The sequence below is a fragment of the Nomascus leucogenys genome, chromosome 15 (genome assembly GCF_006542625.1).
Source record: "Nomascus leucogenys isolate Asia chromosome 15, Asia_NLE_v1, whole genome shotgun sequence".
NCBI lineage: Eukaryota > Metazoa > Chordata > Mammalia > Primates > Hylobatidae > Nomascus > Nomascus leucogenys.
Genome location: NC_044395.1, coordinates 50,232,675 through 50,250,145, shown reverse-complemented (window position 1 = coordinate 50,250,145; position 17,471 = coordinate 50,232,675). Strand labels below are relative to the sequence as shown.

Below are 17,471 nucleotides of genomic sequence, written 5' to 3'. Positions count from 1 at the left end.
CAAATGATGGTGACTGCTTTTCCTTTGTATACTGAGAGTAAAGAACTAGCTCCCTGTAGGAATTTTTCCTCTGAGTTGTGTTTTGTGTTAGGCTCTTGATTTACATGGAGGAGGGATGCTTTGAGAAAGAGTCTTAAAAAAAATTAGCTGCTGTATTTACTGTTAACAGTGTTTTAAAGAACTTGATCTAATTTACATTTGTTTTTTATATTAAGACTAGGTCATATATTTTGCTTGCTCTTCTGTTTTTGTATTACAATTTATAATTTATTATTTTTGCGTCTATTTGATGATATGCTTTGATAATGATATGTTTTCTGGATTTTAGCATAATTCTAGATTTAAAAGAGATCAAATGGTAGAGTAAGGAGCTCCAGAAAATCCAGTCTTCCATAAAAGCAACAACACTGTCAGAAGATCACAGCTCACTGTAGCCTCAATCTCCTAGGCCTAAGCGATCCTCCCGCCTCGACCTCCCAAGTAGCCAGGACCACAAGCATGCACCACCTCGCCTGGCTAATTTTTGTAGAGATGGGGTCTCCCCATGTTGACCAGGCTAGTCTCAAACTTCTGGGCTCAAGCATTCCTCCTGCCTCAGCCTCTGAAAGTGGCTGGATATGAGCAACTGTGTGTTGACCCAGAATCAACTTTTTTGGAACTCTGGTAACTAACCAAAAGCTTGTAGCAATCAGGGGAACACTTAATCAAGAAAATACACTGAATCGCAGTAAGAACAGTGAGCTTTGTGGCATTTGGCTACCCTGGTCCCATCTGCTTCTCCATTCAGTGATAGCCTTGAAAATAACAGTCTCCATTCCTGGTACTGATACAGGGACCAGGATAGACCTAATTCAGAAAGAATTGTAATTAACTTGTTTTCATCTGTCTGGTGGCTTGCTAGAAGACTGTTTAAAAAAAAAGAGGTCTGCCTTTATGTCACCTAACTTGGAACTCTTGATGGAAAAGTAACTACCTTGGGGGTGTTTGTTAAAAGTATTTACAGACATATGTTTTAGTTACTGTTGGCTGAGGCAAAGGAAAACAGTTGGAGTAAACCAAAACTAACCAGAAAGGTTGGGAACGAGGTGCTTTGGGGAATAAGGGCTTTGAAATTCTCTGACATATTCTTGGTAATCTAGAAGGGTATATGCATTCCCAGAGCTTTGTGCATGCTCAGGAAAGACCCGAGAAGACCCAGAGCTCTCTCTTCTGGCTCACTTTAAGTCTCTGCACAAGCAGGAAGTGAAGACTAAGGTGGAGTTATAAACTGCCTGGCTGAATACTGAAGGCATGTCCCAACATGCAGAGCCCATCTGCAAAGACTGGCAGAATTTTTTGGTTGCAGAGGTTTAAGGAAATTTCTTTCTAATCACTGGCAGACTACTAACTAATGGAACAGAGACTTCACTGGCCACACATAACAAAGAAACAGACTTTACAAAATTAGTTAGATAAGTCATTAAATGAGGAAACAACTACAACAAACAGCAACAACAAACCCCTAGAAGGCGGAAACATCCGATTTATAGTGTTGTCACATTGCAATATTCAAAATGTCCAGTTTTCTACGAAAAATTATGAAACATACAAAGAAACAAAGTAAGGCTCTTATACAGAAGAAACGAACAGAAACTTCCCCCAAGGAAGCACATACAAAGACTTTAAGTAAGCTGTCTTTATTATGCTCAAATTGCTAAAGGAAACCAGGAGAATGATACATCATCAAATAGGGAATATCAATATAGAAATTATAAAAAGGAACTAAACAGAGTTTATAGCTGAAAAGTACAGTAACTGAACGGTTCACTAAAGGGTTTAGATAGCAGAATTGAGTAGACAGAAGAAAGAATCAGTGAATTCGAAGATAAATTAATTGGAATATCCAGTTTGAAGAGCAGACCCTTAGAGACCTGTGAGACACCCTCAAGGGCACCAACATGCACAGCAGACACTGTAATGAGAGTAACATATGGAAAGGTGAGAGGGCTGGAAAGAATATTTGCTATGGTCTGAATGTTTGTGTCTTTTTATATGATGAGGTCTTTTAAATTTATATGATGAAATCCTAACCCCCAAGGTATTGGGAGGTAGGGACTTGGATGGTGACTGGGTCATGGGAGTAGAGCCCTCATGAATGGGATTACCACTCTTAGAGTAATAAGAAGATCACTTGCCCTTCTACCATGTGAGAACACAGTGAGAAGGCACTGTCTGAACCAGAAAATGGGCCTTCACCAGATACCAAATCTGCCGGTTCCTTGATCTTGGATTTCCCAACCTCCAGAACTGTGAGAAATAAATTTCCATTGTTTATAAGCTACCCAGTTTATAGTGTTTTGTTATAGCAGCCTGAACAGGCTAAAACAATATTTAAATAAATAATGCTCAGAAACTTCTCAAATTTGAGGAAAAACATTAACCACATTTAAGAAGCTCAAGAAACTCCAGCTTGGTGTAGGATAAACTACACCAAGACACACGATAATCAAACTGTCAAAAGGTGAAGAGAGAATGTTGAAAGCATCAAGAGAAGTAACTCATCACATACAAGGATCCTTGATAAGATTAATAGCTGATTTCTCATCAGAGACCCCATAGTCTTCTAGAGGGTAGTGGATTGGCATATTCAGAGTTCTGAAAGGGAAAAAAAAAAAAAAGCTCTCAACCAGGAATTATATATTCAGCAAAACTGTCTTTAGAGATGAAGGAGAAATACTTTCCTAGATAAACAAAAACTAAGTCATTGCTGGCAGAGCTGCTCTATAAGAAATGCTAAAGGGAGTCTTCTATATTAATTATTTATTTTTCCCACACTCTGTTACTGTCTGTGTCTAGCTGCAGTAGTTTCAATACATTTTAGAAATGTAACAGCTATTTTTCTGGTGGGAAACTTTTAGTTCTTTTATTCTTTGTTAATATGCTAAAAACTAGCCTTTTGCATTTATCTAAAAAGAGACAAACTTGGACATAAGAAAACTTTTTCATGTATATAAATCAGAGGTTCTTTACAAATTTACAAAGGAAATTATGTGACTACAAGTTAAATTTGAAATGTGTGGCATATGTTAATTTCTTGCAGGAGAAGGAAGCCAACATCCTTTTGGAGCCATGAATATTGTCCGAACTCCATCTGTTGCTCAGATTGGAATTTCAGTGGAATTATTGGATAGTATGGCTCAGCAGACCCCTGTAGGTAATGCTGCCGTATCCTCAGTTGACTCATTCACTCAGGTAATGCAACACACATTTCGTTCTTTATCTCCCCCTCCACTGCTTTATTAAGGTATAATATACAAGTTTAAATCATATATAACTTAGGGTATACAGTGTGATGTTTTTGATACATGTTTACGTTTTGTTTTGTTTTATTTTGATTTTGAGAGATGGAGTCTTGCTCTGTTGCCCAGGCAGGAGTGCAGTGGCGCAATCTCGGCTGACTGCAATCTCCGCCTCCCAGGTTCAAGCGATTCTCCTGCTTCAGTCTCCTGAGTAGCTGGGACTACAGGCGCATGCCACCACACCTGGCTAAGTTTTGTATTTTTTTTTAGTAGAGACAGGGTATTGCCATGTTGGCCAGGCTGGTCTCGAACTCCAGACCTCAGGTGATCTGCCTGCCTCGGCTTCCCAAAGTGCTGGGATTACAGGTGTGAGCCACCGCACCCAGCCTATATTTTGAAATAAAATCAAGCTACTTAATATATCTGTCACCTCACACAGTCATCATTTTTTTGTAGAGAACAGTTAAGATCTGATCTCTTAGCAAATTACAAGTATACATTAATAGTAACTGTATTCTCCATGCTGTACAATAGATTTTCAGAATTTATTCATTCCATTGAACTGAAACTTTGTGCCCTTTGACCAACATGTCCTCATTTTCCCTTCTCCTCCATTCTTCAAACCCTGGCAACCACCATTCTACTCTCTGCTTCTGTAAGTTCAACTTTTAGATTCCACATATAAGTGAGATCAATCATGCTATTTGTCTTTCTGTTCCTGACTTATTAGCCTATTGTCAACAGGAAAAATTGATGATGTAGGAGAGCAAGGAGAACTGCTAAAGCAGTGTCCTTGAGTAGAAAATAGCATATATGGAGGTCTTCACTTTAGACAGGATAATGGATATATGGGTACAGATTCAGGAGGCTGGTAGATGTGGTGATGAGAACTTGTGCAGGCTCTCTCCTGATTTCTTCTTGCTTAGTGCAATAGAAAGGACGATCATGAGCTAAGACTGAGGTAGTAGAAATTGAAATAAAAAAAGACTATTAAATAAGTCCTCTAGCAGAGGAGGAGTGAATGGATTAGAGAAACCATATGTGTTTGCCTGGCAGTACCAGAGGTGCACTTTTGAAGGTTGTGGTCATGAATTTAAAGGTGGATTTGTCACATCTTTGAAAATGGACTGAATTGAGAATAACAGACTCTGGGTCTCAAAAATGTTTTTTTCCCATAATTTTACAAATAAACTGCTGTGCTGAAAACAAACTATAAAATAATCATAGTATCCTGTGTAGACAGTATTTTAAAAGTGTCTGCAAAATACACATTAAAATGTTATCCCTGGAGAAGGGTAAGAAGACTTTTTTACTGTACATGTTTATAAATTATTTGAGTTTTTAAATAAAACTATAGTTTTAATTAAATGTATTATGAAATATTTTAAATACAGAGAAAATAGAGTAACTTATATTTTCCACAAATAGTTATTATGTAACTACTCTGTACCAGGCATGTCTTTTTTTCTTTTTCTTTTTTTTTTTTGAGACGGAGTCTCGCTCTGTAGCCCAGGCTGGAGTGCAGTGGCGTGACCTCGCCTCACTGCAAGCTCCGCCTCCTGGGTTCACGCCATTCTCCTGCCTCAGCCTCCCAAGTAGCTGGGACTATAGGTGCCCGCCACCATGCCCAGCTAATTTTTTTTTGTATTTTTTAGTAGAGACGGGGTTTTGCTCTGTTAGCCAGAATGGTCTCGATCTCCTGATCTCGTGATCCGCCCGCCTTGGCCTCCCAAAGGGCTGGGATTTCAGGCATGAGTCACTGCGCCCAGCCCGTACCAGGCATTTCTAAGCACGCATAGATACAAATAGGTCCACAAAATAGGATAACACCTGTTTTTACAGAGCTCTCTTTATGATGGGGTATACATTAAGACTTCCCCCTGGAGGAAGTGTGTAATTCCCGCTGGATTTAACTGTTACATTTTGTCTTATTTGCCACTAATTTTTAAAAAAGAAATTAAGGCATTATAGGTATAGCCCACTGCTGCCTGCTTCTCTTCCTCCCTTTTACCTTCTAACTTTTTATATCTTTCCTATTCATATTTTAGAACTTAAAAAAATTCCTGTGTATCCACAACATATGTATAATACTATCTGTATATGTTTAAACATGTTTCTAATTTAATTACTTAGTTACTCCAAATTTTTATGAGTATTACATGTATTTGGTTTAAATGTCAAATAGTTTTTTTTTATTATTATACTTTAAGTTCTACGGTACATGTGCAAAACGTGCAGGTTTGTTACATATGTATACATGTGCCACGTTGGTTTGCTGCACCTATTAACTCGTCATTTACATTAGGTATTTCTCCTAATGCTATCCCTTCCCCTGTTTCCCCACCCCACGACAGGCCCACCCGCCGTGTGTGATGTTCCCTGCCCTGTGTCCAAGTGTTTTCATTGTTCAATTCCCACCTATGAGTGAGAACATGTGGAGTTTGGTTTTCTGTCCTTGCGATAGTTTGCTCAGAATGATGGTTTCCAGCTTCATCCATGTCCCTGCAAAGGACTTGAGCTCATTCTTTTTTATGGCTGCATAGTATTCGATGGTGTGTATGTGCCACATTTTCTTAATCCAGTCTGTCATTGATGGACATTTGGGTTGGTTCCAAATTTTTGCTATTGTGAATAGTGCCGCAATAAACATACGTGTGCATGTGTCTTTATAGCAGCATGATTTATAATCCTTTGGGTATATACCCAGTAATGGGATCACTGGGTCAAATGGTATTTCTAGTTCTAGATCCTTGAGGAATCGCCACACTGTCTTCCACAATGGTTGAACTAGTTTATAGGCCAACCAACAGTGTAAAAGCATTCCTATTTCTCCACATCCTCTCCAGCATCTGTTGTTTCCTGACTTTTTAATGATCACCATTTTAACTGTTGTGAAATGGTTTCTCATTGTGGTTTTGATTTGCATCTGATGACCAGTGATGATCAGCGTTTTTTCACGTATCTGTTGGCTGCATAAATGTCTTCTTTTGAGAAGTGTCTGTTCATATCCTTTGCCCTCTTTTTGATGGGGTTGTTTGTTTTTTTTTCTTGTAAATTTGTTTAAGTTCTTTGTAGATTCTGGATATTAGTCAAAGTTTTTTTGAGAAGGAGTCTCACTCTGTTGCCCAGGCTGGAGTGCAATGGCGCGGTCTCGGCTCCTGCAACCTCCGCCTCCCCGGTTCAAGCGATTCTCCTGTCTCAGCCTCCCAAGTAGCTGGGATTACAGGCGTGTGCCACCAGGCCTGGCTAATTTTTGTATATTTAGTAAAGATGGGGTTTCACCATGTTGGTCAGGCTGGTCTCAAACTCCTGACCTCGTGATCCACCCACCTTGGCCTCCCAAAGTGTTGGGATTACAGGCGTGAGCCACCGTGCCAGGCCTCAAATAGTTTAATATGTGAAACAGCTGTCCTCTGTTATGACTCTTACATTCTACTTCTATTTTGCTACTTAGAAGCTATGATCTTCAACTCCCCTCCCCTTTTTAATCTATTTTTCCTAGTGTCTATTATTTCCATATATCGGAAAAAACCTTGCTTAATCTGTTAGTTTTTCTGTTATAGATATTTTCTATTTATTTACTAATATAAGACATGATGAAACTCTCACTTCCCTGCTTCCCAACATGTACACACTTCTTTTCTCCTCACCTTATCAGTATACATTTTTGTTAAATCAGTATTAAAAGTTTACAATATTATGAGAAGGTAGATATTTTTCAGCACTGAGCTATGTGTGGTACAATGATTACATTTCTTTTCTTGTATAACTTTTCATTTTTCCTCATTTTTTTCCTTTGCATAGATTTCTATGTTTCTACTTCTAATTTATGCTCAAACTCTACTAAGTGTAAATTCTCATTCAGTTTATTTAAACATATCAGTTTCAAATTGGTCTCGGAAACATTCCACTTGGAATTCTCCTTTTTTTTTTGAGACAAGCTCTCACTCTGTCGCCTAGGCTGGAGCGCAGTGGTGCAATCACCGCTTACTGCAGCCTCAAACTCCTAGGCTCAATCAATCTTCCCACAAGTAGCTGGGACTACAGGCAAGCATCACCAAACCCACCTAACTTTTTAATTTTTTGTAGAGATGGGGCCTCATGATGTTGCCCAGACTGTCCTTTCTTTTTTGTTCTACTGTTGACTGACTATTCTCTGGACCTATTGTATAGCCATAGACAAGGTATTATTTCCTTTCACCATTACTACAGAAAGTCTTTTTGTTTCTCTTCTGTGTTGAATCCTTTGTTTTTCCTTCTTGTTGATTTGTTCTTTTGTATGTTTTAAAAATGAATATAAATAGTATTATTCTGTATAACTTGCTGTTGTTCATTCAACATTATTTTAAAGATTTATCTATGTTGATACATGGAATATACTTTGTTTTGATTGCTTCATAGTATGCCACTGTATAAATGAGCCAAAGTTTTTTTCATTTCCTTTTTCATATGTTCTCACTAACATTTATCAGACCTTTAAAATTTTGCCAAACTGATGAGTGAAAATTAGGATATCATATTTAGTTTGTGTTTCTTGATTACTGGTGATATTGAGCATCTTTGCACACTTTTGGGCTGTGTTTGTATTTCCTTTTATAGAAATTGACTTTATATATTTTGTCCAATTTTCTGTTGTATTGCTTTTGGCACTTTTTAAATTTACTCTTTTGGGAAAAAAACCTAAGATGCCTTTATGTGTTCTGGATAATAATCCTTTGTAAATACATTGCATTTTTCTCCTTCTAGCATGGTGCTTGTCTTTTAACATTGCTTGTAATGACTTTTACATACAGATATACTATATTTGTATATAGATAAATGTATTGTTTCTTTTATGATTTGTGGATTTGTGGGTTTTTTAATGTTTGGGAAATCCTTCTCTATCTTGATATGCAAAGATGTAAAGATGTTCTCTTCTCTCTCTCTCTCTCAGCCCCTTTGTGTGTGTGTGTGTGTGTGCGCACGCACACGCGCATAGAGATGTGGGGGTCTCGCTATGTTGCCCAGGCTGGTCTTGAACTCCTGGCCTCAAGCAGAGCCTAAGATCTTCTCTTTTAGTTCTTAAAGCCTTAAGGTTTACTTTTTGAATATGTTTGTGTGCAGTATGGTAAGGGAATTAAATTCATTTTTCCCCTTATGGAAAACTAGTCCCAGCCCCATGAATTGAGTAATTAGTCCCATTTTTTTTTTTTTTTTTTAACCATGAGTAATAGCATCTTTGTCATATATGCTTAGGTTTATTTCTGGGCTCTCTCTTTTATTCCAATTAGTTTATTTGCCTGTCTCTTTGCCAGTGGGGCAAGTTCCTCCTCATAGTCATCAAAATATGTATAGGTATTCTTCATAATAATTGTGTAGATATTCTTCATAATAATTATATCAGCTTGTTCATGAAATAGTATTAGCTTGTCAAGTTTCATGAAGAAACTTGTTGGAATTTTGTTGGTAATAACATTGGATATATAGGTTTAATTTGGGGAGAATTGGCCACCTTTACCACATTGTCTTCCCATATGTGACATGTTATATCTTTCCATTGAACATGGTATATCTTTCCATTGAATATGGTATATATAGGTCCTTTTGTTTTCTTTTCTGTCCCTCAGTAGTCTTTATAATATTTTCCACAAAAATCTTATTAGTTTGTCTTAGCATTTTTTCTAGGTATTGGAGAAAATGCTTTGTTTATATTCTGAATGGAATCTTTTTAAAGTTACACTTAAAAATTATTGTCACTGGTGTGGAGGACTGCTGTTGATTATTTTTTTTCCCAATATTGATCTTTTAGTTGTGATTTTAGTGCTGTTTATTATTTTTTTTCCTAATATTGATCTTTTAGTTGTGACTTTAGTCTGGGTACAGTGGCACATGCCTGTAACTCTAGCACTTTGGGAGGCTGAGATGAGAGGATTGCTTGAGCCTAGAATTTTGAGACCAGCCTGGGTAACATAGTGAGACCCCGTCTTTATAAAAAGATAAAAAATTACCCAGGCATGGTGGTGCATGCTTATAGTCTCAGCTACTTGGGAGGCTGAGGCAGAAGGATCACTTGAGCCTGGGAGGTCAAGGCTGCAGTGTAGCCATGATTGTGCCACTGCATTCCAGCCTGGGTGACAGAGTGGGACCCTGTCTCAAAAACAAACGAACAAACTGTTAGTGACTTTACTGAGCTTTTGATATTAATCAGGTACCTTCACAGTAGAGTCTCTTGGATTATACTGCCTTCATATTATTCAACAACAAAATAAAAAAAACCTAATAAGATCAATTCTCTTGTGTAGAGAAGAGACAGTATGGCTGATTTTGTATATTTGAGAAAGTGATGCTGGGAAGATTATTTTTGAGTGAGTAGAAGGTAGTATTATCTTCAGAAGTTCAGTTACTTTTAGGGTTAGTACTTAAGCCCATTTGATTCTCAGGAAATGTGAATCCATTTACTTCTAGCTTCTACCAAGGAGACTTGGAGTTTGTTAGTGAATTTGATCATTTTAGAGTCAAGGAAAAAAAAGAAACAGATTAGGAAACAGAGGAAATGGAATAGTGCTGCCTTTATCTTCTTTCCAGCAATGGAAATAACCAGTTGCTCCTTTATAATACGTAAACTCTTATCTTTCTGGCAGGTAAAAGGCCTCTTAGAGATGGTTACTATTTTATGTGAGAAAACAGGTTGATTTGAGGAGAGTGATAATTGAGAAGGGACACAGTGGATGCAGACGTGGAGATGAAAGAAAATATTTTGAAGAAAAATTTTTTTCTTTTTTTTTTCCCCAAAGTGAGTAGCATATTTCACAGTGTCATTGTATGTATGATTGCTCTTAACATTCTTTTTTATTCATTTATTTGATTTTATTTTTTTGAGACAGGGCCTTACTTTGTTGCACAGGCTGGTCTTGAACGCCTGGCCTCAAGTGATTCTCCTGCCTCAGCCTCCCAAAGTTTTGGGATTACAGGCATGAGCCACCGCACCCAGCCAACTTTCAGCATTAGACTGTCTTAGAACTGACACTCTTTATAAACAAGTTAATGTGAGAACATTTTTAATTTAAAAATATTGAGTTCTAAATGAAGTATTTAGTATAATCCATTAATCTATTAACTTTTCAGTTCACACAAAAGATGTTGGACAATTTCTACAATTTTGCTTCATCATTTGCTGTCTCTCAGGCCCAGATGACACCAAGCCCATCTGAAATGTTCATTCCAGCAAATGTGGTTCTGAAATGGTATGAGGCATTTTCTGTCTCTAATATTAAGGCTTTTTATAACTGAATATCTATTTTGCCTGTGAATATATTCCTTTTTTGACATTTAAACATATTCTTTTATTGTGGACATCAGCACTGCATGCCATTAAAGTATGTACTATAGAGATCTGATGAGAAACAGTTCTTACCCTAAATATTTTGTTATATAGTAGCCATCATGAATTTTTAAAGACAGGAAAATATAATTGCCTATGTTTTAGGGACCACTATTAAAGCTTGTAAGTATTTGTGTATTTTCATTTAGAAGTACCATCTATGAGACTTGAAATATCAATCAAAACTTTTTTTCTGTTGTTTTGAAGATCTACAGTAAACATGTACCTTTAGGGTACAAGAGTAGTTTATACTGCACCGTGTACATGAATGGCTAATGAATCTATTTTCCAACTTTCCCATGTTTTATAGATATTTCTTTTCACTTTGAGTATCCTAGAGATGGGAGGATGCCTAGGAAGAGTTTGTTGAGAAGTGGTACCATGGTGTAGCATGGAGAGCACTGGAATGCACTAGGTTTGAATTTTGGCATAATGTAGCTGTGTGACCCTGAGCAAATTTCTCTCATCTGCTCATCTGTGGAATGAGGAAATAGGAGTTGAATTTGATTTTTTTCCTTAGGTCCCTTCTAGCTCTTAAATTTCCAGAAGATAAACAATTATTTCTTATGATTTGTGCTCTCTGATAAAAGCTAATCAAAACTGCCCCGATATTTAAATTCCTATGCTTGCTGTCTTTTTATAAGAATAATTACATTTCCAGATTATCTTCTTAGTTTTTTTATAGCTTTTTAGAAATGACATGTAAAATTGTTTTGGATAAGTCATTTGGCAGTTAATGAAAGATCCTATTTTAATTTTCTTGTGAATGTAAATATATGTGTTTTCTTTTCTAGGTATGAAAACTTTCAAAGACGACTAGCACAGAACCCTCTCTTTTGGAAAACATAATTTGAATAAAATAATTTTTAATGGATTCTGAAATTGGTCATGTTTTGAAGATAACTGACTCCATCTAAAAGTATGAAGTCAAAGGATCATGAAACCTAAGTTTAAAAACTGCTTAGGGACTGAAGCTTAATTAAAAATCTTTATTAAAAATTAAAAACATTGAAAAATGAAAACATGTTCATCATTAAAGACTTTTTTCCCCTTAAGCTTTAAATACTATTCAGAGGGAAAACATTTTGTTTTGGCTATGATTCATTTTTTTACTAAAAAATAAAACCTATTCCAAACAGTAGTGTGCCAAATACCATTGCATGCGTAATCATTCATTTATTGAAATGAAACAGAAGTTTGCTGGAGTAGTTATCTTTTCAGTTACCTATCTCAAAATTTGGGAGGCTTGAAAAACATATGAAATATACATTTTTAAATATGGAAAAATTATTTTCAGAGATTATTTCTTGTCAGTTTTTCCAATTAATACAGGTTGGCTGTCACTTTTTGTATCTGCAGATTCAAATAAGTTTAATAAAATTGCCATATTGGTCAGCTTTTATTTAATACTGTTAGGTATTTATGTTTAGAATATAGGATTCTTCTTGTTAATGGATGGTTAGTAGTTCATTTTTTTGTTGATTATAACAATACCCAAAACTGGGTAATTTTTTGACTTAAATTTTTTTTTTTTTTTTTTAAGACAAGGTTTTGCTCTGTTGTCTTGGCTGTAATGCAGTGGCGTAATCACAGCTTATTCCAGCCATGACCTCTTGGGCTCAAGTGCTCATCCTGCCCCAGCTTTCCATGTAGCTGGGACCGCAGACGTGCACCTCCACACCCAGCTAATGTTTTTGATGTTTTTGTAGAGACACAGTCTTACTGTGTTGCTCAGACTAGGCTCGAACTCCTGGGCTCAAGCAATCCTCCCACTTCAGCCTCCCAAAGTGCTGGGTTGGTAATTGATAAAGAAAAGGATTTTTTTTTTTTCCTACAATGATGGAGACTGAGAATTCCAAGGCCAAGGGGCTGCAGCTGGTGAGAACCTTCTTGCTGGTGGGGAGACTCTGAAGAGTCCTTAGGCAGTGCAGGGTATCACACAGTGAGGGGGCTGAGCATGCTTTTGTGCCAGCCGAGGTCACTCTTCCTCTTCTTATAAATCCACCAGTTCCCCTCCTGTGATAACTTAACCTATGGGCAGAGCCGTCTTGATCCATTCACCTCTTAAAGGCCCCACCTCTCAGTACTGCCACATTGGAGTTAAAATTTCAACGTAAGTTTTGGAAGGGACAAGTATTCAAACCATAGCAATTGCTGAATCATGAGACTTGGCAATGGCTACACAACAGTCTTTAATACTCTGCACAGAAAACATCAGCTAATTGCAATACAATTTCCAGAAGCAAAATGATTATTCATGTACTGCAACTTGTATCTAGGACCTAGATTGCCAAACCCAAGCTGAAAAAACATCCTGAAGTTCAATTGTGCCTCTTCTACAGTCAGGTAGCCACTTCCCAGTGATTTTTGTAGTGATACAACAGGAAGTATTAAGTAAACACAGACTATTCCTTGGTTTGCTAAGAAATCAAAAGAATATATGATTATTCATGATAATCTTGGGTGGTAGTGAATTTGAACTAGTTTCTTGGGCTTCCAGAGCAGATGATGGGAGTGAAATTTTGGGCCACATTTTCTAGTATTATTCTTACTTTTAGAATAGTATCTTGCACAGTATGCATAAGGAGTCATCACTTCTGGGAGCTTTCCTGAGTAGCCTATACCTGCCTCATTTTGGAAGTTTCTGGTTATTCTCGGAGACACGTGATATGCTGGAAAGAAAAGGGCTTTAAATATCTGAACATCTAACAATTATTCTATATATGTAAGGTAGGTTTGTGTACAGGAGGCAGGTGAAAACCTGGTGTTGACATAAGTAATGCCCTAATGGGTTACAGAAGATAGTAGAAATATAAATATTTATCACAACAGGAGTGAGCCAAGAATTGTTTCCCTGAGGTGGGCATATTCTCAGAGGAGTTAAACGTTTCCTACAGAGAAGTCTGGAAAATCTGGAGAAAACTGACTAGTGCAGTGAGGATAGCTCCAGCATTTGTCCCCTGCCTTGGTGAGATTGATTCTGTCTGCTGACAGTGCTGTAATGATTGTAGCAGAAGTATGTTTGTTTAATTAAGGTAAAGATCCAGTTTTTACAAGACTGAGGACTGAGGTTAATGATATGAAGAAAATTCAAATATCGAAAGGGACTTGTGGGAATTAATTGGCCTCCTCAAGAATTTAAAGGAACTATATATATATATATATATATACACACACACACACACACACACATATATGTACACAGCTGTAAATATGTATATATACACATACATATATACATATATATTTTATGGTGGAATTTGAAAGATTCAGGGAGTAGCTATATTTTGAGAAAACTGCTCAAAAGTCTTAAGGTGGCCAAAAAACACCATAAAGAATTAAGTATAAAATGATAAATGTGAGAGAATACTGAGAAACCTTTAGGCAATCTCTAGGGAGTACCAAACTGTAATAAGCAGAAGAGGGAAAGTAGCAAAGGTATCAGAAAATTAATCTTCCTTGTTGCCTTGTAGCCTTCCTTGTTGCCATGCTGTCTACTTTGTATTGTCATTTGTTTGATTTGAGGGTCTTGATTAGCAGTCTTCCACCAAAGATGTTGGCTTCTGGAGGATTCCTAAGAATCATTGGTTTAAGGTCTCCTGATGGAGTGGTTGTTTAGCTGTCTGGAGAAGGTACTTGTCATTTAGTTGGGAAACATAAACCCAGTGATCATCATCTTGGAGTTTACTGCCATGCTACTTGTTATAGTATCTGCTAAGATAATTTTTCACTGAGGCCAGTTTTTCCCGTCTCTTCCAGAAGACTAAGTTTGCTGATAGTTGAGGATGTTGCAGACAATGATGTTTTTCTAGATTAGAGAAGAGTGGAATCCACTATTGAGGAACAATACAATTTATAAAAAATGATGATGAGAGTACAACATATTATGGACAATATGCAGTGAAAATTCTCTTGGTCTGTAATCTCGTAAAATGTATCTTCTTGTAGACAGTTATTGTGTTAGTCTTTACATGAACATGAGCCTGTTTCTTTTTACCCGAAATGAAACACTGAAACATTTTTATCAACAAATTTTACCTGGCATCATTAACGTGAGAAGGCTAATCTCTTGATTTGTTAAGTTTTCTTTTTTTCTTTTAAGTTTGATTTTTTTAAAAAAACCTCTTAAAATGATTTGAGATTAATTAAAATTTGTAGAGTGCCAGACAAACAATTTTTCCTATTGTCTTTTCTTCCATAATGTGAAGGAAACCTGAAGAGTTCAGGCATAGAAGACATCTTCATAGTCTTACTGTGCCTGAATTTGGGAAAGGCGAAAATTATAAAGAGTTATCAGAGGAGACAAGATATGAATATTAGTCAAAAATATATAAAGGTGGCTGGGCATGGTGGCTCACGCCTGTAATCCCAGGACTTTGGGAGGCTGAGGTGGGCGGATCACTTGAGGCTAGGAGTTCAAGACCAGCCCGGCCAACATGGCAAAAGCCCATCTTTACTAAAAATACAAACATTAGCCTGGCATGGTTGTGCATGCTTGTAATTCCAGCTACTCGGGAAGCTGAGGCAGGAGAATCGCTTGAACCTAGGAGGTGGAGGCTGCAGTGAGTCGAGATCGTGCTACTGCACTCCAGCCTGGGTGACAGAATGAGACTGTCTCAAAAAAAAATTTTTTTTAAAGAATTTAATTTTAAAAAGATTTATTGAGATATAATTCATATTTCACACAGTTAACCCATTTAAAGGTAACCCATTTAAAGAGCCAGGTGCAGTGGTGCACAGCTGTAATCTCAGCTACTCTGGAGCGTGAAGTGAGAGAATTGCTTGAGCCCTGGAATTCAAGACCAGCCTGGGCAACAGCAGAGACCTTGTCTCAATTGAATGCTTTTTAGTTTAGTCTCAGGTTTGTGCAAATGTCATCACAATCTAATTTTTGTTCCTCCAAAAGGAGCCTCATATCCATTAGTAGTTAATCCCCATCTCCCAGCTTCTAGCATCCCTAAGCCACCACTAATCTACTTTTTGTCTCTGGATTTGCCTTTTCTGGATATTTTATATAAATGGAATCATACAGAGTGGTCTTTTGTGACTAGCTTCCTTCACTTAGCATAATGTTTTCAAGATTATTCCATGTTGTAGCATGTATCTGTACTTCATTTCTTTTTATCTTTTTTCTTTTCAATTTTTTGAGACAGGGTCTCCCTCTGTTGCCTAGACTGGAGTGCGGTGGTGCGATCACGGTTCACTGCAGCCTCGACCTCCCAGCCTCAAGTGATACTCCCACTTCAGCTTCCCGGTAGCTGGGACTAGAAGTGCACACCACCATGCCCAGCTAACTTTTTTTTTGGTATTTTTTTGTAGAGATCTAGTCTCACTGTGTTGTCCAGGCTCTCCTGTGCTCAAGGGATCCACACACCTCAGCCCCCTGAAGTGCTGGGATTATAGGCATGAGCCACTGTGCCTGGCTAGGAGTTTATTATAGATACAAGTCTCTTAAAAATAGGATTTGCAAATATTTTCTTCTGTGAGTTATCTTTTCACTTTCTTGTTGATATCATTTGCAGTACAAAAGTTTTTAATTTTGTTGTAATTCAGTTTATCTTTGTTTTTCTTTTCTTGTTTCTTGCCTAATTCAAGGTTGTGAAGATTGACTCCTGTGTTTTATTCTAAGAGTTTTATAGTTTTCTCTCTTTCATTTAGGTCTTTGATTCATCTTGAGTTAATTTTTATGAATGGTAAATGAATATGCACATTCTTTTGTGTGTGAATATCCAGTTTTCCCAACATCATTTGTTGAACTGTTAGTCTACATTTGAACCATATCAAGTTAATTTTGGTGCACAAACATAAAAGATAAAAGAATATGTGACTAGGGTTATTATGTATTTTAGTCTTTCCAAATTAGTATTTTAGCTTTTTTAAAAAATGACTTAATATGTCAAAATGCTTAGTGATAGAACGTTATAGTGATAGAAGAAATCTTTGTATCTCACCAGAGATAGCTTTGCTGTTTTATCAGAAAGAAAATCCAGATTATAGTTTTACTCTTGTTACTTGTCTTCTATTTAACAATATGTAGTAATGGCTTCATAAGCCTTTCTTCCTGTGAATACATCTGTCGCATTTAACCAACTTCGTCAAAAATGTTGACACATTTTCTGATCCTTTCCAACCCCTAACTTGTCAAATATAGTTTACTCCTCAGAACTTCTATACTCTCTGAATACTTTTTTTCTGAGACGAAGTCTCGCTCTGTCACCCAGGCTGGAGCGCAGTGGTGTGATCTCAGCCTTCCCGAGTTCAAGCGATTCTCCCGCCTCGGTCTCCTGAGTAGCTAGGATTACAGGCATCTGCCACCATGCCTGGCTAATTTTTGTATTTTTGGTAGAGATGGGGTTTCACCATGTTGGCCAGGCTGCTCTCGAACTCCTGACCTCGAGTGATCCGCCCACCTTGGCCTCCCAAAGTGCTGGTGTTAAGAGATGTGAGCCACTGTGCCTGGCCAGAATACTCTTAAGTTTAAAAAATACTCTTCAAATGGTATTTCTAGTTCTAGATCCCTGAGGAATCGCCACACTGACTTCCACAATCGTTGAACTAGTTTACAGTCCCACCAACAGTGTAAAAGTGTTCCTATTTCTCCACATCCTCTCCAGCACCTGTTGTTTCCTGACTTTTTAATGATCGCCATTCTAACTGGTGTGAGATGGTATCATTGTGGTTTTGATTTGCATTTCTCTGATGGCCAGTGATGATGAGCATTTTTTCATGTGTTTTTTTGGCTGCATAAATGTCTTCTTTTGAGAAGTGTCTGTTCATATCCTTCGCCCGCTTTTTGATGGGGTTGTTTTTTTTTTCTTGTAAATTTGTTTGAG

The 17,471-nt window shown here is 37.3% G+C and overlaps 1 protein-coding gene across 2 annotated transcripts in view; it reads left to right on the top strand.

Annotated features, from left to right (window-relative positions):
* The window catches only part of HIKESHI (heat shock protein nuclear import factor hikeshi), a 50,015-nt gene extending 38,236 nt beyond the window's left edge, over positions 1-11,779 (top strand). For both annotated transcript variants that reach the window (XM_003254563.2, XM_030829394.1), the window contains exons 3-5: positions 3,080-3,231; positions 10,383-10,501; positions 11,433-11,779. In XM_003254563.2, the coding sequence (XP_003254611.1) occupies positions 3,080-3,231; positions 10,383-10,501; positions 11,433-11,487 (326 nt within the window). In that variant the 3' untranslated portion in view covers positions 11,488-11,779. The remainder of the gene's footprint in view (positions 1-3,079; positions 3,232-10,382; positions 10,502-11,432) is intronic.
* The last annotated feature ends 5,692 nt before the right edge of the window (positions 11,780-17,471 follow it).